Here is a 25,583-nt window from a genome sequence, read left to right on the forward strand (position 1 = left end):
TGACTCTTGCTTTAGCCATGACTTGCTTTTTTTGCCTGGGGGTAGTACAGGTAACAGTCTGCGGCTTGAAATGCATTTGGGTAGCTGGACTTTAGTCTTGCATTCAGGCCATCACCAGAACCTGTACTGACTTGGCCCATGGCCCAAGATTGAACTTTGTCACCAGTTTAGAAATCAACCAACTCCTAGATGTCCTGGAGATAAAAAAAAGCCTGGTCAAGATCAGCAGAGCCACTCCAACTGATCCTGTCTCATGAACTAAATATTATATGCCTGTGAAGTTTTACGGCTTTTATGCAGCAATAGCTGACCAGATACACCAGAGTATTTCAGGAGCTCCACAATAGTGATAAAAATGGCTGGCAAGATCTATTAAAAAGGGAAGCGGACTTGGCCCAGTGGTTAGGGCATCCGTCTACCATATGGGAGGTCCGCAGTTCAAACCCAGGGCCTCCTTGACCCGTGGAGCTGGCCCATGGGCAGGGCTGATGTGCGCAAGGAATGCTGTGCCACGCAAAGGTGTCCCCCCGCATAGGGGAGCCCCACGTGCAAGGAGTGCGCCCCGTAAGGAGAGGCACCCAACGCGAAAGAAAGTGCAGCCTGCCCAGGAATGGTGCCGCACACACGGAGAACTGACACAAGATGATGCAACAAAAGGAAACACAGATTCCCGTGCCGCTGACAACAACAGGAACGGACAAAGAATATGCAGCAAATAGACACAGAGAACAGACAACTGGGGCGGGGGAGAGAAATAATCTTAAAAAAAAAAAAAAAGATCTATTAAAAAGCTTTAGGTATGGAAATCAAGAGTGCACATGGTTAAGTCTAAGGGGCCTCCCCTGTCTCAGGTTTCTGTTGACCAGACCATTTACCTTGCATATGTAGGGATAGTCTTCAAAATTCTTGCTTATATGCTGCTTTACGGCTTACAAAGCACTTCTGCAAACATTATAAACACAGGGTTCTGCTGTCATCACCTCCTAAGTCTTACCCAGGGTGCCTCCTGTGGGCTCGCAGATGATCTCCATTAATTACTTCAACAGATCTTGCTATATTAGAATGAAATCACCTTTGTTATGTGGCCAGTAGAGCCCATCCTTGTATTCATTACACGTTGCTAGTCACTCAAGAGTTGAGCCTTCATGTAAATCAGCCCCAAATCCCCAATGGTTTGCCCAGAGTAAAAGTCAAATTTCCCTATTAGGTTCGGGTCCACTGATACTCAACCCCTTTTCCTATTCCTCCTTCATTCACACTGGCCTTCCTACCACTCCCGTTTTAAAAATTTCTTTCTCTAAATAGAATCCAATATGGCTCACGCTTCCACGTTTCCATCTCTACTTGAATGTCCTATTTTCTGTGGTTTTCCCTGACCATCTTATTTAGAATACTTTTCTTCTTCAAGGAACTTGACAACATTTGATATGTATTTTGTCTGTGTATTGTTATTTATCCCAACAATAGGTAAGCTCCTTGAGGAAAAGGATTTTTGTTTTGTAATATCCACTGCTGTAACCCCAGACCTGTAACAGTTGTAATACGGCTCAAACATTTAATGCATAAAAGGGGTATTTGAATTACTTCCAATTTCAGAATATGGGTCATTTGCAAAATTGAAAAACTAACAAAGATTACATAAAGGATTACAAGCTCAAAGCCATACACTATACTCAATTATCTTACTTCTAACCACTTCGTCTCTTCAACATAATCAAATTTCTGGGACAAACTGGCCAACTTGGACTGTGTGGTCAACTGTAAGGAAAGGTGAGATTAGAGAGTGGAGACATTGATTAGTGTTGTTTCCGAACTATCAACTGGTGGGCAGTAAAAAATACCACAAATTATAGTACTGATGGGGAAATTACTTGGATCATGACCACTACATTTTTAAGTCACTTCTACTATTGAGTCTATGGCAAAGTTCATATTCAGTGCATACCACTAAATTTTGGGTGAAAAGATAGCTATCATGGCCTTTAAAATTCTCATACTTTCATGTACACATACACCAGTACCACAAATGTCTTATCAGAATCATCCCAAGAGGTCTAAAAGTGTAGTCAAGTGGTTCAATAGTATGGAGACACTGGTGAAGAGAGCTTATTTAACGAGCGTCGAACGCAGGCTTTGACCCCATTTGGCAATTTATGTTGGCAAGTAACCCTAAGCTCGATCTACAGAAAATAATCCACTTCTCTGATTTTGTGGAAATGAAACAGTATCTTTGTTGTTTTTAATAACAGCTGGGAAAAGATCTTGTATATAGTCATTAATGCTTGAGATAGAACCAGTCATGGGAGGCACACATGGAGATGAAAATCAAGTCTAAAAAAAGTATGCAGCTTAAATAGAAGCTGACAGTTATTTTAATTCCAACCAACCTTTCTGGAATGTGCCAACCAGACATGGTCCCTTCCAAAGATGTTCTAGAATGGGTCACGGGGCTGGGAAATCTTTTCCTTGCCTTCCTCACCCTCAACCCAACAGAGATGGGTCTTCTGCTAGGGGAGCAGCGACAAGGCACTAAATTCTCCCACCCCCGTTGGCCTGGTGTTGGTCTAGCCATTTTAGCAAGAGTTATAGTTCTCCAATATGCACTATCACTATAAAACTAGGCTATCTAAACCATTACTCTGTCCTTTCGTAACCCACCCCCTTTTGGACCACGTTCTAAAACTCTACTGGTACAAAGCCCTAAATTGTCTCTTATTCCAAAACTGGTTGAGAATGGATTTGAAAAAATGTTAGTTCCAGGTGCTTGTTGGAAACACAGCAGAATTCGATGCCTACTTTGGACTATCCATGTGCCAGCTGGACCCTGAGCCTCAGCAGTCTTGCAACTCCTACCCTCCGGTCCACTGGACTTACCCCAGACCAGCTGACAGCGAGGTGAAGATGGTCAACCACACCAGGGAACGGAGCGTGCCTACAACCGCAAGCAGAATTGCATCCATTGTCCATGTGGAATCTAAGCCCCCTCTCGATACAGTGGAGTGGACACCACCACCCCAGGGTCCACAGGATAGAGGAATAAAATATGGATTAGAATGGACTTCTGATATTCTATGTAACTACTGTGACTAGTAATGTTAGAAATTATAGCACTGATGTGGATAAAGTGGCCATGGTAGTCGCTGGGGGCAAGGAGAGGGAAGAGATGTGTGACGTGGAAGTGTTTTCGGGACTTGGGAGTTGTCCTGAATGTTGCAGTCATTATATATATCCTGCCATAACCCACTGGGCGGACTGGGGGAAAAGTACAATGTCGACTGTTATTCATGTGGTATGGCAGTGCTTGGGGGGGTGTTTGCCAAGTGCAATGTGTGCGCTGCGGAGGTGGTAGGGGTTCTTGATGTGGGAGGTATAGGAGAACCTCGTATTTTTTTGAACTTAAAAAACTGGATAAAAAAGTCTGAGGCAGATGTTAGAAATACCTTGCCCAGTAGTTTTACAAATGAAGATCTGCAAATACTGCCCATACTCCACTACTAAACTGCAGTGGCTTGAAGTCAAGTTCTCAACCCACTCCTGAGTGTGAATCCACTGTAAACAAGCTTTTGTAGTGTGGCATGTTAAATAGGATGGATCTTAATCCTATTACCTGAAGGCATTAGAGAAGCCACAAGCTGAAGTCAACAGGACCTACAAGAAAGACTCCACCACCTCATGCATTGCCATGCAATGGTAAAGCCAAGGAACCCTAAAAATCGCTGGCTAGCCAAAAAACCTAGGGGAAGCCTTCTAGCCTCTGAAGTCTTGAGTCAAAGAGTTCCTGTTAAGCCAACCCACTGTATTGTATTCTAACAGCTAACAAGCTGTAAGACCAACTTATTGGTTATCTGATTACTTGGATTAGAGGCAGTATAGCACCATGATTAAGAGTACTGACTCTTGACTATACAACCTAGCTTTAAAATCCTTGTGTTGCCATTTCATAGTTCATGGCTGTTACATCACTGGATTGTTGAACATTAAGATATACGTAAAGTGCTTATTACAAGTACGTGGGGCATACTAAGTGCTATTAAAATACCATAAGGGAAGTGGATGTGGCTTAAGTGTAAGGCCTCTGCCTACCACATGAGAGGACCCAGGTTCAATCCCCGGGGCTTACTAGTGAAAGAGTCAAGTGCCCGCACAAGTTAGTCATGCAGCAAGATGCTGCAACAAAGAGACAGGAAGGGGAGTCAGGGTGAAGGGCAGCAGAGAAGAGGAATTCAGGTTGCACAACCGACTGGGAACCCCTCTCCCACACCAGAGGTCCCCAGGATGAATCCTGGTGGATCTTAGAGGAGAAAGATGAGAAGAGAAATACATATAGAAGATCACACACAGCTAATGGACAAGGCAAAAACAGGACTGGGGAGGGGGTAAAAAAAAAAAAAATCTTCAAGGCTAGCACCATAAAATCTAACAGGTTAATAACTGGAGCAATTTCCCTAAAACTGGCTGTGAAAATACCCTGATTTGAAAAGGACCCTGAGAATATGCATTCAAGTGTCCTCACAGAAATCTATGTGGAAGCTAGAGTAATTATTTAATATAACCCCATCCCCAGGTCATTATATATCTTGTCAGAGCTTACAGAACTGTGTGGGAGTTTACAATGTAAATGATACTCCACAGTGGCAATGCTCCAATGTGTCCAATTCTAACAAATATATCACTAACGAAGGACGTTAATGTACAAAGTACAGGAAATGTAGGGAAGTGTAGGAGGGGGAAGGAGTGGGGCATATGGGAATCCCTCTAAATTTTTAATCTAACACATCATCTAAGTGTGTGTGTGTGTGTGTGTGTGTGTGTGTGTGTATATATATATATATAAAAACCCCACCAACAAAACTATCACCCATCCCCAAATGGAGATGGGAACTTCAATACCTAATTATCCATCCATTCAATGTTATTTTCCAAGATATACAATTTACCTATTTCTTTAAAAAACAACAATAAAAGAACACCTCAGTCCAATGAAGACTGTATTAGGGACTAGAATATGAAAGGACAAAATTTTAATGAGATGGAATTAAATGCAAAGCAAGCTTAAAAACAAAACAAGGCAAAATTTGGTAAACCGAGAGTTGCATCAGCAATTTTTCTCTTTTCATTTGAGTTTATTTAACACAGTTCTCAAAACATTTGAGTGAATGAAATTGGGCCTCCTCTGGTAAGCAAAGGACCTAAAAATAATATTTAAAAAATGAACAGGCAAATTCTTCAGTTCATCCATGACACAGGTGTAGTGTTCCCTTCTTTTATCCTGTACTTTGAAGCACCCAGATTTTTTTTTTTCAGATAGTCTAATAGCTAGAAGAACAAGAGTACATTTGTGGTGGAATGTATTACTTGTTGATAATTATAGTTTGTGAGATAATTATTCTCTTGTAACAGTTTTAGGTAATAGTCTTTCGTAGGCATTCACTGTGTAACTCCTTTCCTTACTCCTTGCTATATATAATACAGAATACACAAAGGCCGACAAATCCACATTTAGATAAGCATTAAGTATTTGTTGTATTGAAATCTTTAGTTCTAAGCAGTACAGAGTTACAGAGCATAATTTTAACACTTAGTTGCAGGTATATTAAGTATGGTATTTTTCATGGAGTAGAGGAAAATGGGCATTTTTGTCTTTAAATTTACTATTGACAACTTATTCTGAACAGTTCTGCTAAACATGGATGTTAGAAAGAAAAGTAGAAATCAAAGTGTTTATTGTTGCTTTTTGCCATTTGGTAGCACTTTACACACAGGCTTCGATCTTCAGAATACCCTGGATTCAGTAGAAAAACCTTTTAAATGAAGTTTGTACAATAGAAACTTCTCAGCAGTCAAAATTTAGACTGTAAAAAAATACATGCAAAACATACTTTTCTGAAAACACAACTTTGAACAAAGCACCAAACTACACAAATGCAGAATGAAAACAGCATTTCAACTCCACCAAAAGTAGTCATCATAAAAGGTGTAAAGTCACCTAACTTCACTAGGCACTGTTCACTTTTTAAACAGGAGACAATAAAAAATATTGTCCACAAACAATATCCCAACTTTAGGGTCGGTTTCAGAAAGTCTTCAACTTCATGCTTTAATAGCGGCCTAGGAAGAAAGAATAAATAAGCTTTAATAAGATGGAATTGTCTAGTATACTATGATGCTGGTAATTTTTATGTTCCAGATACCCTTTGTATAAAAAGAGGAAGGTCACCAGGATTATACTAGGAATAAGACAACCAACGTTAAACAGAAACTGTTGGAAAGTGTGTCAAGAGAGCTACAGCTGTTTAAGTTGTCCAAAAATTGCAAGCACTCCTTAAAAAAATAAAAGCCAACAATGACAGAATATACTATATATTTACTATTTCAATTAACAAGTGGTAGAGTAGGGTTTCAAGGGTTCCTTCCACGCACTCTCTTGACCCCTTACACAGAAACATTTGAAGGATGTGGGTGGAGATTACTTCAATTAGCCCATTAACTGCAGAAATAATTATTCTGCTGTGGTTGGGTAAAGTTGGGGCAAGCTAGTTTACAATACACTGACAAAATCCAATCAAGATAAACACTTACGAGGTGAGTACGATCGAGATCTGGAACGTGATCTGTATCCACCACGGCTGTAGTACGGAGAGGGTGACCGCCTTCTATAAACAAATGTCAAGAATGTCCAGTTTCCAAGACCACAATTAGACTAAATGGTACAAAAAGATTATATGCTACCTCTAATCTTTAAATCAGGGGGTTCTTAACAAGGAGTCTGTGGGCTTGAGTGGAAATTCTAAAAAAAAAAAAACCCATCCGTGTGCAGGTGTGATACATATATTACATAATTACAATGTGGACTTAGTATCAATTAATTACATTCTTTAATTATCAGGTCAAATACTCTTTGCTCTTTTTGATCCATCAATAATCTGCCGACCGTCTACATTTTGTGAAGAATCTCATAAAGATGCTTATAAAATGCAAACCAAAGAATTAAAGAATATGAAAGCATGGCAACCAAGTAGAAAATAAAAACTGACTAAAAAAATACCAGAGCTCTTATCAAAGCTTATATTACACCCTACACTGTATCTCATTAAGATAGAAAAATCCCTAATACAGGCCCAATTACTTTGCAAACATACAAATATAAGCCTCGTACAATTGTTATTCGGCTTCAGAATGGGACAAGACATTTTAATGAAATTCATGCAACCCAATTTGTGTGATGTCCCTTATGAATAACTTAATAGAATAGTATGTGAACATCTTGTATCAGCCTTTACACCACTATTCAGATTTTAAATCCTCTCCAGGCATACCTGTATATCTGATCCCTGTCTTGAGCAGCTCTCCATCCTCCACCTCCTCCACCTCCTCCTCTGTGAGGGCAGAAAAGCAACATATGTTCAGATTTGTGTAGTCTTGAAAGAATTATACAATTCCTGTAATTAAAACTCCTACACTGTCAATAAAAATCAGTTTAAGTGAACAAAATTAAGGGCTATGCCACCCCTTTTAGAAAATGGCACAGAGCTCTTTAGTGGCTAAAATGTGCATAATTTAGAACACAAAACAACTCTAAAATGATTTACACCCCATTGTTAAAAATGTGTTACTTCATTTCATTAAGTATCCAAACTTATCCAAGTTCCTCTAACTATAATGTGGAATATCCAAGAGAAAACCCAAATACCCATAACTAAGTTAAATAAAGACATTAAATGTGGTTTAAAGGGCAGTGTTGGCTTTCTCAGCAAAGTATAAATAATGCTTTTAATTAAAGGTTAAAATTTAGGAATGACAGTGCTGCCTCACATTAAATTTTAACTCAGATTTTTAGAGTTGAAACTTCCTTCAAAGTTTGACTTCAGTCTCAGATTATTTTACCTGTATGATCTGCTGTAGTAGTCCCGATCATCATAGCCTCTATCATATCCTCTGTCATAGTAATCCCGACGGCGTGAGCTGCCACTACAAAGAATATGTCTTTTTAAAATATCAAGCTGTCTTTATCTTCCTGAATGTGACTTTTACTATTGTTTCAGGTATTTATCCTTATCAGCAATAATGAAAATCAGGTATCATGGCTCTCTTAGTTCTTGGAATACCATACAATCCACAATCAAGCTCTATGGACATGTAAAGGACAGCTATTTCAAAGATACCCTCATTTTAGTTTCTTCTCCAAGGAAAACAAGAGGTACCATCTAACAAACTCACTAATCAGTACTTTATAGGCAGGATTTTCCTGACAGATGTTAACTAGCAAATAATTCTCAGAATTTTCACAGGTATTAAATAGTACTTTCGTTGTGTAACAGTATACATGCAGTAATAGTTTTGGTTAAGGAGGCACAAAGATCCTATTGATTTGCTTTCAACCGTATAAGTCAATTTGCGAATCCCTTTTTCCCTAGAGGAAGGGAAAAAAATAGTTGGAAAATGTTCTGGGAGTGGGAAAATGTTCAGCAATAGTATTGATGAAAACATGGGAACTGCACTACATTAATTACAATTCTCTGCTCTATAAGATCACACTTAAACTAAAAAATGCACTCCAAAAGGTTAAGTATCTAATATGGGAAAGGTGTCAATTCAGAATTTGTAATACAAAACAGAATGCTTCCACTGAATATATATCTCTGATCAGCTAAAAAAGAATAAATGACAAACTGGCAACATTAGATGAAGCACTGAGGACTTTTCCCAGGACATGTGATCTTTGGGGAAAAGTTGAAAAGTAAAAATCAAATTTGTATTTTCACTTACTAGGTAGGTCTCCCCATGTAAATTCCTGGTGTTGGGGTATGCGGTCTTTTAGTTATAGAGAAATCAACTCTGATCCTACGACCATCAAGCTCCATTCCATTGGCACGCTCTTTAGCCTTCAAGAGATAAACAAATTGTTACAGACATCCTGGATATAAAGCCATTATTTTAATGTTGGCTCAAAACATTCAAAGAGTTGTTCCCTCACTAATTTGTCTTTTGTAAAATAAAAGTCATAAGAACTAAGGGTTTTACCAAAAAGCCCACAAAGGCCAATCTTGAAATATTGTATCCAATTACAAACTTGAAAATGATTCTAGAAACACTAAAGCAGAAACTGATAAAATACAGCCTGCTGACCAACTCTGGCCAGCTGTCTATCTCTGTATGGTCCACTAAGAATTTAAATGGTTGGGGGTAGAGGAAAATAAAAACAGTATTTCAGACATGTGAAAATGAGAAGAAATTCAAATTTCAGTGTTCATAATAAAGTTTTATTGGAAACAGCCACACTTATTTATATATGGTCTATGCTATTTCATTACAATAGCAGACTCAAATAGGTGTGACTGGGACTGAATTGGGCTCACAATGCCTATAATGCATTATAATCTTACTCTTTGGAAAAATTTGTCAACTCTGCTATGGAGGTTTAAAAAAAACCAAAAACCTAGTATAAAGTAGAAGAATTGAGTTACATATAGCTCTCCTTCATCACAGCGCACAAATAACTGAAATCCCCTTCACCTAAATATAGGAATTTTAATCCCAATGTCATGCCATCTTTTTTAGAGTTCAGATGCTCAAACTAGCATGTCTCTCTGATATAGTTTCTGGCACTACAGATTCAGATAGGAAAGTGTTAACTGGTCCTGTAGCAAAGCTGAATTAGGAAATCAGGTGGCCTAATGGCCAGTGTGAACTGGGCAAATCCTTACGCCTTTATTTCTAAAATTAAGGTAAATGATATCTTAAAATGGTACTTCAGATCTCCTGAAATCACCCATTAGCAATTAGTTCAATTCAGCTTTAATTTTTCCTCTAGTAGATCAAGTTATTACTTTTGAAAATTGTAGTTTGACTTTGAAAAATCAGGTTAACTTTCATTAAACTATATAAAAATGATTTTACCTACTACTGAATTCCTAATCTTGACATTGACCTTAGTACAATCAGATGGCTTGTCATTGAAGTATTTTCCAAAGCTTTTTCTCTTCCTCAAACTTTGCTGTACCTGACTTAAGCTATCATCCTCATGCATTGAGAAATCCAAATTTCCTAAATGTGGTCCATATTCATGCCTAGGTACTAATGATGTAAAACTTTTTATGTTCTGCTACAAGTCAAATTAACATTCAAATCTGAAATTACCGATTTGCCAACATATACTCAGACTCAGTTCCTTTTTCCTCTCAACCCCTAACGGTATCACTTTTATCTTCCATTCTAGAAAAAAACTTTAATTATTATTACTAGATACCTTAAAGAATTATTAATATTCTTATTATTCAGACAAATACATATACATACACTTAAATAGTCATGTGTAAAGTGTTATGGAGGGCTGGACAGAGTTGAGCATAGCTGGTCACAAGTTAAGGATTAGTGAAGCAGAGTGACAAGTACAGTTGCCCCATGGCTTATTCATGTTATTCTACACGTACCTGAAAATTTCCACAATGAAAGGTTTAAAAAAAGTCTTAAGTACTACTGACTTCCAATATTTATTCCAGAAGAATAGATATTTCCCTTTAACTCAAGCTACAATTACATACCCTACATACACCATTAAAAAAACAGAATTTTCCTTATCCAAGAATGTGGTCATTAGTATTTGGAGTTACCAAAAGGGCTGGTGTTTCACAAACGTACAGGTAGACTTTTACTTACTTCCTTGGCATCATCTACATTTTCAAAATATACAAAGGCAAATCCTCTTGAACGTCTAGACTGCTGGTCATATACAATAGACACATCAGCAATGGGGCCATATTTAGAGAACACTTCTCTTAAATCTCTTTCTGTGGTGTACAAGCTCAACCCAAATACTCCAAGACAACAGTTGGGATCAGGATTTGCCTAGAAATAGATAAATGGATTTTAAATATGAAAACGTAACTTTATACCAATTAGTCAAAAAATATTGTAATAAGAACAGCATATTACGTATTGGACCAAACATTTTAAGAAATCACAAATTTGCTACAGCAAGCCATCACAGGCCAAGTTTAAGAATAGACAGAAGAGACTGCAAAAGGAATAACTGGGGAAAAACTGGCATCTTTTGTGAGGGCAATTTGGCTAAGAGATAATTTCTTTAGAATATAAAGGATTAACCACACATCTGCAATATGCATATGTAGGGATAACCCAGTATAGCACCGTACCAGCCAAAGAAACTGTGAACTTAAAATGATGAATTAAAACATACCATCCTACACAATGAAATGTTCTATACTGCCAAAGATGTAAGAGCCTATATAGTCTGATTCTATTTTTGTGGAAAGTGTTCATAAACACACATAAACCAAGTCTAAGGAAGTGCACCAATATTGAATTTAATTAGTTTGCAATTACAATAAAGAAATATATAAATCACATCTTGCTGATATTCCCATTGCCATAACTAATGTAAAGGTTCCATTTATTTCATACTTTCTAAGGAGAATTTGCACTCCACTCAAAAACTAACCACCTCTTTCCAACACAGCCACTTAGATCAGGACAATGAAATCACTATCAATGCACAATGGAGTTCCCCACCCCCACGGGCTGAGTCACACTAGTGTGTTAATATTTTGCTTAAATGCAACTGATAACTCTAATCCAGACCATTAGATATATTTTAAAGAGGATTTTTTTCTATGAGAGTGATTATGAAGACTGTTTTAAATTCCCATGCCCTTCCGTAATCTTAATGGAGTAATCAAATTAAATATTTAAGGCTTTCTTAAAGACTATCTCAACACCAAAAACCTCTAAAGACAACTCATACACTAATCTGCTAATGCTCCCCAATCAATAGGAAATTAAAACAACAACAACAACAAAAAAACCACATTCAAAAACCGCACACAAAAGACAAGTGTATTACATATTGTATTATAAAGTGATTTTAGGCAGTCCATTGCTTGGAAAACACAGCAAATATCTTACCCGATTTCCAACATGACGCCTGCGAGTAGACATGGGAGAATGACTGTGGCTATGCCGTCTGCGATAATCTCGACTGTAAGACCTGCTACGGGATCGTCTATGGGAGCGGGAGCGGGACCGTGACCTTGTGTAATGCCTTCGAGAACTTCTTCTGGATCTAGACCTGCAAAACAAAGGCTTCAAGGTTATAACAAAACTGGCAACAGAAAGGGCTTTCACTGTTATATCATTCTATTCTAGAGTAAAGCCCAGAAGAAGGAACATACTCTAGGAATATGTATACATGGTACCAATTAACTAGGATCAATAATTTTCTTCTCTAATTATCTACAGTTATTTTCAGTTCTCCTATCAAGAATTCCAAAGCCATAAGCTCTCCTCCAACATTTCTTGAAATTAAGAAAACATGGAGAATAAAATTAAAACACACGTTATCTTTGGAAAAATCCTAAAACATGCAGCACTTCCTGGCTTGATGTGTGCCCATCTTTGCTCCTCACAATACCAGTCAATTTTTCAGCTTCTTCCGTTTTGCTCACCATTCACTTAACAAGATACTAAAATCAACACCATAGTTTTCTCCAGGTTTTAAAAGAGAAGCGGTTCTTGACGTGAGTGACTGTGTAATTTGTCAGCTAAACCAAGATACAAGTTTGAGAAAAGGGGTATTAATTATGCCTGAACAGGAGGCATAAACTAGGACTGACTGGGCAAAAACCAGGATGTTATACCCTACTCTTGACAAGCAAAAAAAAAAAAGCAAAGCATTGTGGTATAATTTTTGTTTACAAATGTATGCAATATACTAGACTACACCTACTTCTGCTTATCATGAATTGCCATTACTGAAAGCTATTCTGCAGTATGCTTACCATACTAAGCACTTTATTTACACTCATAGTGAATCCTCACAACAACTCTGAAGAACAATACTATGACTAGCTGCTCTCCTTTTACAGAGAAGGAAACTAAGGTTGAAAAAGGTTAAAGTAATTTGTCCAAGCCAACAAAAATAGTTAAGATTTGAATCCTAACTCCAAAGCCCAGGCTCCTAACCACTCAGTCTTCTGTCTTCCAGAATTTACAATTAAAAGTTCATTTCTAGTACCAATATTACATAAGCCAACAAATGATCTAACCCTCTCTACCTTCCTGGTTTACAAAGCACACACCAATTTCAGAGCTAAGAGTAACACGAGAAAATCCCAAGACAGTCTTTCTTACCTAGATTCAGATCTGGACCTGGACTTTGATCTGGAACGCCTGGAATCTTCCTTGGAGCGAGACCTTGCGGGGGTATGCCTTGCAGATTTCCCAGATCCATGAGCACTTCCACTTCTGGAAGCAGAACGGGATTCCTACACGTAGATTTCAAAAGTTTAATTTATATACTTTCTGGGCAACTTTAAAAACAAATAAGCTGCTGTGAGGTGAGGGAAAGCAATCCCCCTCCAAGATAAGAAAACACAGTTAAGGGCAGGAACTGAGTACAGTATACCTGTTATAATAGTTTCATTGCTCCAACTGACATATAAAGTCAGTATGTCCCTTCTTCCACCTTTTCGGAGCAGGGATAAGAGTTATCTGACCCTATTCCCTTCAGAAAGGGGTGCCAAAGTCAACAGGTAAGGAAAACTGTCAAAGGACTGCCTTGGGAATGTTTACTCCAGAGACTAGGGTGAGAAAAAGAACCTTAGTAACTATACTTTATGCCTATTTTCAGTCATGTTACAATCAATAAACAGACCCTACAAAATTTATAAAACTTACTTGAAAAGAATGCTTTGATTTTCCCCTAAGATCTCAACTTTTCAAGTTAGATATTTATAGTTGAACGGGGAGATAAGGACCAGCTCAGTTTCAAGCCTAGAAAAAAGTAGAAACCTACTGGAAAAGACCAGCTGAAGGACGCTAGACCCTGTAGATCCTGTTTCACCTAACCATAGTGGAAGGGACCCTAAGATTCTCAAACAAAGCAACCAGATGAAAGTAGAAGGAAGGCACTGAAATAAACAAAGATAAGGAATAGAGAAGATGCTATAGAGCTATAGCTTCCCTCAACTAAATGAAAATGAGCCAAGGCAAATAAAGAAGGAGTAAGTAAACTTGGAAAAGTCACATAAAGGACACACTGAAACCAAGAGCAGATTAGATCAGGGATTTCTAATCTTAAGGTCCACAAAGGGAGGGAGTTTAGGACCTGTATGCAAATTCAAGAACCAAAGCCTGGGCAGGTAACTTTATACCCATAGCTTTCCCAAACAAAACTGGGAATATGCACAGTAAAGGGCACAAAAAGACCTCCAAACAAGAAAGTAAGGAATAGCTGGCTGAGGAGGACAACAAAGTTCATCAATGAGCCAAAGGCATATGGTTAATCCATCAGCAGAAAGGCACACATATACAGTAGTGTAATGGAACCAGAGCAAAGTTCTGCCAAGGGACCAAAACTGAAACAGTGGATGAAAAGGAAAGGGACAGAATTTACCCACAATTTAACAGTCGACTAAGGCATCCTATATCAAAGCAAGAAAGCCTTTATTTCAGGTCATCCAATTTAGGCAAGCTAAAAGACATACATACAAGGTCTCTAGTGAGTCTTTCCACCCAAGATACAACAGAAATAGCCAGACTCAAAAGGAAGCAACATCACAATAAGTCACGACAAGAGACATCCCATGAGGTAGCTCTTCAGAATATTGTCACTCATGAGGAAAAATTTACACACGACATACACAAATTAAAACAGGAAAGAGTAATAACTCAGCTGGTAAAGCATGTTTGAGACTCTTAAGCACCCAGCTACTCTACAAATTTTCAAGTAAGATCTCAACAGCAGCTTTTAAAACGTTAAGTAGAATGGTTGAAAAACATACCACCGCCCTGGGAACCCCAAGAAACAAATGCCTGAATTTCTCTAGCAAATATTCTGAGCACAGAACAAGCACAATTCACCTTCTTCTCTCCTTGGACAAAAAAACAAAAAACAAACAAACAAAAAAAACCCCTCAAAAATAGGGGTCTAGTTTCCGCCATCTTTACCATAAGCAAAAGCTAACCTAGAAGACAGAAATGAAAAACCCAAAAGTACTAAATGTCTCATTTATCCAAATGCTAGAAAAATTACTTCACTGAAATAACTTCTAACAAAAACCAAATAAAATAACTTGCTTAGAATATGAAAACCCCAAAATAGAGTTAAGTAAACGTAGTTAATGGAAAATCAGCTTAGGGATCTTAATATAAAGAGTGGGTACAAAGTCAACAAGATCCCCTTTAAGCCTCTGGTTTCATTTAACAGAAGAGTCTTAATTATGCCCACAAATTGAGATGCTTCACCAGACAATCGGTCCACAAAGAAAGAAGAGATTAGTACTGTTGCTCCTGCATAGAAGAGAAGCCTTAATGAGGTTTCCCCATAAATTCTAGATCAAGAGCCAAAGACATTCCAACTCCTATGGAATAATAAGACTTTCACTCAGCTTCCAGAACTGGCCACGCAGACGTATTTTTTGGAAATAACCATTTCTTAGACCAAGATCAAAATGTAGATCTTCCTTTCTGTACTGATATATGGGTTAGGCTAACACCTAAATAACGCCTCCTGCCTAGCTTTCTTGTCAGGGACAGTCAAAGAAATTAAAGCCAAATTAAATTTGTTGATCATTAACTGGTTGGGAAAAAATTTACTTGTGTAGGAAGAAATGAGAACTAAAACTACTGGCCAGATCTAAAAAAACAAAACAAAACAAAAGCTAGTTTTTAAGTCTTAATCCACGGATGGGGGCTTATTTAAAAACAGGTGGGAAGGCACCTCACATAAGGAAAACTCCAAGTCCACGCTCAGGGCCAACAAAGCTACACAGGTATCAGCACATTAAAATCCTATTTTAAGTAAGCACTACAGGGACATCACACGTCCAAGAAATGGATCATTAAGTTATGAGATAAAGCCAAAAGTCCCTTAAAAATAAATGCCAAGGAATCAGGTTCTTATAGACTAGATTTTGGTCATGAATATACAACCTGCAGGAAACACATCAGGGGGAAAAAAAAACCCAGACTTCTAACAAAATACCTAAATCTGCATCTCTTTATTCCAAGAATGGTAATTTCTTAGAAAAACTTTTTGAGAGGATACCATAAAAGTGACAATAATTACCCAATCCCAAGATTTCTGGGTTAGCTAGCTTCCAGATTGGGTGTAGTATATTGGATTTAGTACAGTGCTCTTAGAAGAATGCTTTAAACCTGTACAGCATTTAAAAATACAGGGCACTAACCTGGAATGTGTAGATCTGGAGTTGGGTCCCTACATTTCTTAAATTCACCAAACACTTTTCTGCTGTTGGCTAAAAGTTCTATCCACTTATTGAGTTATGTAGATGCTTTCCCACACCTCTTTTTTTGGCACCTTGTTACTGTCATTTTTCTCTGCTCCAGGCATTAATAGGCCCTCCAGGGGTGTGTAGTCAGTGTTTGTGGCCAGGGCCAGAAGCTTGATTATTCCCTCTCCCCCCACTGGCCCCAGGTAGAAACCGTCAGACCCAAAGATGCTTTGGCAGAAGGGGGGTTGGGGGAAGGATCAGATGGGCCAAAAGAAACTTATTTTCCATCTAAAATCTATTCAGCTTGGGCCATGGCCATACAGTGAGATTCCAAGCTGTTTTTTCCCCTCAGGGAAAAAAGTTTTTTTTGAGATCCCAAGAGCATGAATACAACAAACACCATATCCATTGACAGCATTTTAACTTCAGCTATCTGCTTGCCCTTTGTAAGAAATTCGGAAGGCAGAATTAGCATCACAAGTAAAACTGGATTCTGTGGATAAACTAGCGTTAAAGTACTGAACAAACACAACAGGACAAAGGCAGACAGGTGGTCCTTAAAGAATGAAAAATTGCATTTTGGGAGTAATCAAGTTACTCTACGTTTATGGTCAATTTGAAAACCCGGCTTCAGTGTTGAGCTGGCTAAAACAAAGTCAAACTGGATACTCAACTGCCACATTGTGACAGTGGCCTCACATAACAAGAAATTTTAGGGCAAAGCAAATGCAGAAAACTGGTCTCCTACAAAAGGGGACAATTTCCTTCTCATGGCAAGGTACAAAAATGATTAAAAACCACAAGATTCACACTGCAACAACAGGCTGTCTAATGCCTTAGAAAGTGGATCCTTCAAGAAATGTCATCTAAGCCACTTTTCCCAAGAGCTTTAAGATCTGACAACTCTCAGAGAAAGTTTTAAAAAGTTATCTTCATTTCAACAGAAGTGTGTAAGATGGTCTCCTTGGCTTTCCCAGTAAGGTTAAAAAGGAACTGTTAGTTGCCTACTACTGGGTATTATTTGGTTATGTGTACTTGACCCCATCCACCTAACGTTATTATACCATTCATCTGACTTCTACTCAGCTAAACAATAACAAAAATAAACCCATAGGCTTCCAGAACTTTTGGGATGATTTTTCCAGTAACAGATTGGGGTGAGGGTAGGGGGAGTAGGGAACCAGAATAAAGGTACTCTAATCTGCACCCATTAAACCATTATAATCAAGTGCTGCTAGCAGGTAACAAAGGAGTGAAACCACTGCTACTGTTGCCACTTTAAAATTAGACATCCTATTCACCTGTGTGGTCTATCTTGTTCTAAGAGAAGCTGTTATTTTAGAATCACTTTACTCAGATGGGACAGGCAATAAACAGAAACAGATTTTTAAGAATCATCCCTGTGATTTAGCACAATGCACCTTAAAGTAGAGCCTAAAAAGCCAACGCTTTCCACTGAAAGTCATTAAGAAACAAACTTAATGCTCTCACAAACGCCTAAAAGAACTATACCCTGTCTAATGCTTTGTTTAGATTTTGGGGTTTGGGTCTATAACCACCCACCCTGGGTCGGGTTTTTTTTTTTTGGGGGGGGGGGGGGGCGGGAGGGGGGGAGAAGAACAACTGAAATTCAAAAAGCATTATTATACCATACATTGTTCAGTACTGAAAGAGAGGCATCATTGTTAATAGTTGGGGGGTGGGGGGAAATTGGTACAAGACCACTAGGTTCCAAATCTGGAGGTACTTACTCAGGCCCCAGGACAGCGGTGTTAGATGAAAAAATCTAGAAGGGAGAACATGAAACCAACCCATGCTCTTGGAGAGCGCATTCCTGCCTGGTGTTTGACTACAAAGGATTATTATTTTTTTAAATTGCATTTCAATCATTTTATGACTAAGCAGTTAAAATTAGAGTTACCTAATTTAAACGTTTCCCCTGGAAGGTACTTCTTTACCCTGTATATATTTTCTTCTATTAAACAAATAATGCATGCATCTTTAGCAAAATATACAGGGACACATAAACAGACTAGTAATTACTTAGCGTAGTGCTTTCTGATTCCAGATTACTTCTTATCTTAACTTCATTTTTATTTCTTTTCTTCATTCTTCCGTTTCAAATTCTGACTTCTTTCATCTTCCCCACTTCACACAAATTGCTCAATATTCTACAAGTGGGACTTCTGGTCTGATAATTAGCATGCATTCTTTCTTTTATTTTTTCAAATTTCAGCTTCACTTATTCCTGAGCTTCAAATACTCATTTATAAAACTTGTCAAATGACGACTTCCGCATTTTCCTTCTTCAACATTAACCTTAATAGAAAAAGAACAGGATGAAGAATATTTTAAAACTCCAGGATAAAATCCAGTGCCAAAACTGAAACTAGAAAAAAAATCCCTTGTTGTTTTGGATTTTTAAAAAACCTAGAATATGCAGCTCAAAAAACAGAAACTACATAGTTTTCTGTTGGTTCTAGAATATATGGGCAATCGATCTCATTTGTCTACTCCAAATAAAATTTATCATGCTTAAGTTGAAATTGAAGTGCGCAACTGAACATTTACTGTTCATTTAACATTTTAAAAACTAATTACATTCCACACTTCTTACGTATCATATTCATCAGCAGAAAATATTAAGTGTCAGAAGCATATCTCTAGTCCAAGTGACACATTAATACAAAAGTGCAAGAAAGGAAAGCACGGACAATTCATTTGTACAATGATGACAAACGCTCAGGTTGAAGGTGGTCTACAATATTGTGGCCTGTCTTAGATAGGGTCAAGGAATGTATTTAATGTCAGACATTTTTGCACTGCATATTTGAAGAGCTCCCCAGACAGATACTGTCAGGGAATCTGAAAATTTGGAGCTTTTAAGTATTCAACCCACCCCTAGAGCAAGCTGTTCTAGTATGATACTCCAGGTACTAAATTTAGAACAAAAAACATTTTTTAAAAAATTAAATATCAAGTCAACCAATTATTTTATGTGAATAGCAACAAAGAAAAGCAAAACAAACTTTAATCCAACAGTGGGTATTTTCAAAGTTTTTTTTCCCCTATTTTTCCCCCTCAATGTATATAAAATATTAAAGGTTTCTAATGTCCAAAGGAGAAACCCTACTTCACAACGAGGCAGTATTAGGAAAAAATTGTAGCTCACCTCAATTATTGGAAGACAAAGCCAATTTAAAATAAGGTTTAACAGTGTATGCTGAACATGTTCAACAAAATATTGCCTATATAAAACATTATAACTTTCCTAATTTCTTTATGATCTTTTATTTGACTACCACTATTTCTTCACTTAGTTTTATTTCTAAATATATATAGCCCTTTCTTAAAAAAAAAAAAAAAAAAAGACAAGCCTTTATTACCCACCTGGGCATAAAGACGACCATGGCTCTATCATGGAAGTGTCTTTTCTAACATAGCATAATTTCCTATCTGGCTTTAAAAATAAACTATTGCTAACTTTAACTTATTTAATCCAGGAAAAATTTTTAATGCATTTTTATTTAAGGGAGTAATTGATTTTCTTTTAATGTCCATCACTAAAATGTAATGGGAAATGTTCGCTGGCAGTACAAATGTAATCGTGGAATCAGAATGCCCAAGCAGATTTCCTTAGAGCCTCCTAATGGTTATGTGCAGGTACAGGGCTTAGATGCAGAAGACAAAATAACTAGAAGGGAGGCTAAAGCTCTAGGTTATCACAACTGTTTTTAATGTGGACACCTTCCTGACCATTATTACTTTCAAACCTTCTTCCTTCTCTTACATTCGAAGAATAAAACAATTACTAGATAAGTATAAATATTAGATTTATCTCAGTTCAGCTGCTAAGTTCAAGTGGCCACTTTATAAAGCCAAAATACCAACTAAGCTAAATTTATTATACAGTTAAGAGATCCTAACTTAGAAATAAACAGAAACTTGTCCTATCACAATTTTTGACTGTTCTAGGGGCCATAGCTGGGATCCATTTAGCATTAAGCATACTCATTAAGGTGACTGACAATTTTTAAAAATTGGGAAGGGCAAAGAAAACCTCACTGATCCTTATACAGGCTATCAATGCTCACCTAAAACATAAAAAGGACTGTTTTTTTTTTTTAGCCAAAACCATCCACTAGAAGGTTGGACAGAAAATTCTTCCAAGACTGGGCAAATATTCTCAAACCATTGTCTGATATATCTAAGTCAGTTGTAAGCCGATGCAAAAAACAGCACAGGCCCTTAACATTTACAAGCATAAAACATTCAGCACTTTCCAGCAATAAAATCAAGTATTCTTTTACTTTTTCACAGACGACTATCTACTTTGCTTATCTAGTATTGAAGCACAAAAATCAATGCAAAAAAGGGGCTGTCATCCAAGCTGTCATATACACCATAAGCATTCTAGAAGAACAATCTGAAAATAACCTCTAAAACCCAATTCAAAGAATTTTGGGTATCTGAAGATAACTTGCTAAATATTGTTTTTTTTTTGCCTTATGGCTTAAAAACAACGGTAAACAATGATGGCACATAATTCTGTGACTCTTCAAAAACAAACCTGGGTAAAAACACCTGAATTTCCTAAATACCAACCACTATACCATCACTATATAATTACGTGTAAAAAAAACCACACAACATAAAATAGTAAATAAGGCTGAAAAGGTACACAATTATAGTTCTGTCCTTATCTTGGGCAAAATGGGAACTTGACTAGAAAAGCATTACTGTTTACCACTTGGGTTTTCCCCAGAAGGGTCAAAAGTCTGTTAAGGGCGAATTCCATTTAACACATCCCTTCACAGTCTTAATTCTTCAATCTTTTGACAAAACTGGTAGTACTTACCTTGTAATCACTTGTAATTTCATTTTGGAATGTCACCTTCTAGCTCCAGACAACGTGCACAAGAGTATTAAAAACATTCTCATTTAAAACCGACCTGGCTTCTTCAAGAAACTACAGACCACGCACAGCTAATACAAAACAATGCACAATATTCTCTCCCACTTGACATTACCTCAATCCTTTATTAAAGGAGCTCGGTGAGATGGCTACTATATTCTTTAAAAAGAAATCAATAGTTTCAGGGATACTTTGAGAATTGGAAATTCGAATTTAGAGTTCAGGGCCAAAACCAAGGAATAAAAAAAGAACCAAAGATTAGTCAGAAAAAGAGGAAAACTGCAGAATGTGAAAGAGTTTGATGGGATGATAGATCCAGATGCTATTCTCCTCTACTGGGACTATGACCAGAGACCATGTACCTAAATTACAAACACATTGCTTCTACAGAAATAACCAATATTCTTCTAGATTTGCTGCATCAAAATATACTGCCTTAAATGGCTCGCAATCTTCATAGCTTTTGACAGAAATCAAAACCACCTGGTTCACACAAAAAAGTGTTTTTCCTTAAGTTTCCGGACTCTGGTTAAGACTGGCTTGCAGAAGCTAAAGAAATATTCTTTAGAAGGGGGCAGGACATTATAGTGACTGCAAGACCAGACAACAAACCTCACATTACCTTCTTACCCTATATAACTATTATTAATCTTTAAAGATTTACTACAAGTATTACACACTCAATATTACCATGCACTCTCTACAAACATGCTGTTCTTTATGTCATTCTTCCAAAAAATGACAGAAGCTAGATGTTACAAGTGCATCTTCAAAGAAAAATCATTTATTTTGCATTTGTTTAGGCTAGTTGAAAAAGCCTACTGTTGATTAGACCCTTGGAGATAGATTTCTTAACTAACTTACATCAAATTAAAAACCCATTACACAGATGAAAAGACTGCCACAGCTAAAGTGACATAAATCACAAAAATTCAAGAACACATCCTAGTTAAGCATTTAAAACAAGATGAGGGACAACAATGACCGACAATTCCAAGTATCAACTTATTCACCCAGTAATGTAAACGCGATGATCAATCTCAGCCATCAATTTGAGGACAAGTAAATTTGAGGATAAGTGATTTCACACACACAACCTTAAGCCTGTTCAAGAAAGAAACCAACTTTAAAGTTCAGAGTGGGAGGAAAAAAAAAGTAAACAAAAAACTCCTTTAGTTGCTTTGGAGGATGCAAAGAGTCTGGATTAGAATCAGATGAAGGAGATGATTTCAGTTTAACCAGAGATCTGTTATTAGTCATTTTCGTCAACAGTTTGAATGTTTTAAGAGCCTCGAGTTGAATGAAACTCATTTTTCAGGCTTCAGAGATGATACTTATACCACAAGAAATGTCCAAAATTATCACCTTCAAGGCACCTTTTCCATTAATACATTTCTCAGTGTTTTTGGGCACTTTTAAAAGAAGTTTAACCAATTTGACTTGTTCTACCTTACTTTTTATAGTTCTTGCCAACAATCCTTTGGAAACGCAGGGATGTATTTTAGTTCTAATTACTTCGCCTTTCAATACACTAATTGAAACACACACACACAAAACAAGCAAAACAATACGAAAGTATTCCAATTCCAGGTTTAGACCTGTCTTCCAGAAAACTGAAGACTACCATGTAAGAAAAATACCAACTTCTGACGTGACTAGTTATAAAACTTTTCATTGCTTTAATAATTTAGCCAATACCGATTCTATATAACAGAATTGTGAAAAACACTACTGTGCATTTTCTAAGAGTAGAAAAAAAATAGAACCAATTCGAAAATTTAGGAGAACAATGTCTCTTTAGTTTTGTCCCAAATCATCACCTACACTTCCATATACTACTTTATTATTCTCTAGACAAGTTTCCATGGTTTTTCGTTAACAAATTCCCATGTCACTTGTTCACTTGCATTCAACTGGGAACTTTCCTAGTTAGAAACCAGTTATTTTATATTTCCTTTACAGTGCAAAGGCACCAAACAACCCATTTTTAAAAACCGACAACTTAAACCTGCTTTCCAGTCCAAACACTGAGGACCTGTTTCAACAGTATATTCAATTAGCAAGAACAAAAAGCCTCAGCCTAGCTTGTGAGCTCAATGCAAACCGTTAAGAAAGCCAAGACGCACAGTGGTTTAACACTAAAATCTACAGAGCAATCGTTATCCCCCCTCCCCCCATAACTCTCAAAATCAATACACACCTGCTATCTGAAGGCGAGGCCTGATTAGTTAGAACTAAATCTTTTGGCTCCAAAGTTACCTAGTTAAGTTCACTAAGTAACAGGAAACAGTTTCTTCCTAAAAATACCCTTTTCTAATGAACCATCGAACATATTTTACGAACATACTTGAAAGTCTGAGTAGACTTCTCTACCCGACAGATGAATCTAGATTCATATCTATAGAAGACTAACAACCATACGGAGGAAGGGAGGGTAGACCGTAACAAGCAACTTAAAAAGCACCAACTATGTACCAGCTGCAAAAATCAAGGTCAAGGATATTTATTATTACCCTTCTTCTAGGAAGTTCTCCAAACGCACCCCCCCCCCCCAACCAGAAACACAAGGTTCTAACATGCCTCGCAAATTTGCATCTTCACAAGATGCTTTCCGAATCTTAACACCCTCGGCCTCAGTCATCCTTTACATGAGCGGTTTGTTCAGCCTTGGAACTGTCCTGCATTAAATCTAAACACACCGAACTTTGTCCGACAGGCGAAAATTTAGGGAAAGGGGGGGGGGGGGGGGGAAGAGAAGTGATTTTCAGTTAAACGCCTCAAAACAAAGGAAATGGCGCCATAAATTGATGCCCGCTAATTTTCTCCTACGTAATCCCGTGGATGCGGGAGGGGTGAGAAACTACTCCATTAAACAAGAATATCTTACCTTTATCGTCTATTCTACTTAAGTAGACTTTAGAAACTCTGGTAACGACTTCTCGCTGGAAAGCTCTTTCGGTATCAGACAAAGCACTACATCTAGGACAACGGCCAAACTCGCGGGCAAATCTCACAAAACAAATGGGCCTAGAATTTAAGTCTACTTCAGATTAATCTCCTGCATCCAAAGAGGCCCCAAGAACTCACTAAATTCCGTCCTTTCCGCGACTGGTAAGAATGCCCTTTGCTAAGCAATACCCGGCGGAAAGCCGTAAGGAGCACAATCTTTCTTCTTAAACCCCACCACGCGGCCCCATAAGGCGCGGGCGCGGTCACCAGGTCGCGACGCGGGCGCGCCTTAACGCGCGGCCTTCCGCCATTTTGTGCCTCTGGCCGCGCGCCCGGACCCTCAGCCCAAGATGGCTGCGGCGAGGCTTCGCAGGAGAGCAACGGCGAAATACGATACGGCTCCCCTCCCCCAACACCGAGGGGACGCCGCGGCCATTTTTAATTCCTACCAACGGAAAAAAATCTGTCGTCTCGGGTATGTGGCCATATAAAGCTGCCGGTGATCTCCTTCACGACTAAAAACACTATCCACAGAAATCTTTAACCCTCTATCTTACCCCTCCAGGCCCCAGACTTTGGCGCCTAAATCGCCCCTGACTTTTCAGTCCGATACCGATGGGCCTCCATAGAAATGCAAAGAACTGGGACCACATAGCCTCCCGCTGCACCACTTCTACGTACCCGCTCGCCGTAGTTTTGCTCGCCGCTGTCGCTCATGACTCCCAGCTGCTGCCGTCCTTCGATGTGCTTAGTCGAAGCTGCCAATCTCGGGTACCTTCTTTATCGAGGCTCCACCGCAGCCTCAGGACACACTGGTTTCTGAGCCACTGGGAAGCGAAGCACTCCGCACCGCGTCCGCACAGGCTCTAACAATACCGGACGTGACGCGGCGCTCCTTAAACCCTCTCCTCCCCCGCCCAGAACGCGCGTTTTCTTGGTCCCGCCCCCCGCCTCGCTCTGCGTTCCCTCTGCAGCCGAGGCGCGGCCCGAAGAGGATGTGACGTAAGCCCCGCCTCTCGCGCGGACCCAACCCCCTCATCGGGGCCTCTTTGAGGCGGGAAATTGAGTGCTTCGGTTGGTCTCGGTAGTGGTCGCCACCGGGTGCGGTGTTGTCACCGGCCACGCCCCATTCACTTCTGGAACTTTCCAAAGCCACCGACGGGGCCCATGGAAAGAAGAAGGTGACCTCCATTTCTCTCATTTCTTATTCATTCTGCATTATTAGTTTCTGACTGGTGCTTTCCTTTGGAGAAGACAGAAATCTAAATTCCAGGGTCCTACTTTCCTTTGGATTTATTTAGTCTCAGCTGCAGTTCTTTAAGGAAAGAACTTGAAGGATAAACCTTCACTTGAGCACCTACCAGATGTTTTACTGGAACTTAATAGACAGGAATTAGACACATTAAACACACAGTTGCAAACTATGATCTTAAGTGATAGAGACACTTACAACTATAGTGGTGTCACAG

The 25,583-nt window shown here is 38.4% G+C and overlaps 1 protein-coding gene across 1 annotated transcript; it reads right to left on the minus strand.

The window, feature by feature from the left end:
• Positions 1 to 4,999: 4,999 nt before the first annotated feature.
• TRA2B (transformer 2 beta homolog) lies at positions 5,000 to 25,075 on the minus strand. Its single transcript, XM_004473724.5, has 9 exons — positions 24,796 to 25,075; positions 13,147 to 13,280; positions 11,923 to 12,085; positions 10,657 to 10,845; positions 8,767 to 8,882; positions 7,885 to 7,968; positions 7,317 to 7,376; positions 6,580 to 6,653; positions 5,000 to 6,108 (listed from the first exon to the last, which is right to left on the minus strand). The coding sequence occupies exons 1-9, from the start codon at positions 24,829 to 24,831 to the stop codon at positions 6,098 to 6,100; spliced, it is 867 nt and encodes a 288-aa protein (XP_004473781.3). The 5' UTR covers positions 24,832 to 25,075; the 3' UTR covers positions 5,000 to 6,097.
• Positions 25,076 to 25,583: the final 508 nt, after the last annotated feature.

This window comes from Dasypus novemcinctus, chromosome 4, assembly GCF_030445035.2.
Source record: "Dasypus novemcinctus isolate mDasNov1 chromosome 4, mDasNov1.1.hap2, whole genome shotgun sequence".
Lineage (NCBI taxonomy): Eukaryota > Metazoa > Chordata > Mammalia > Cingulata > Dasypodidae > Dasypus > Dasypus novemcinctus.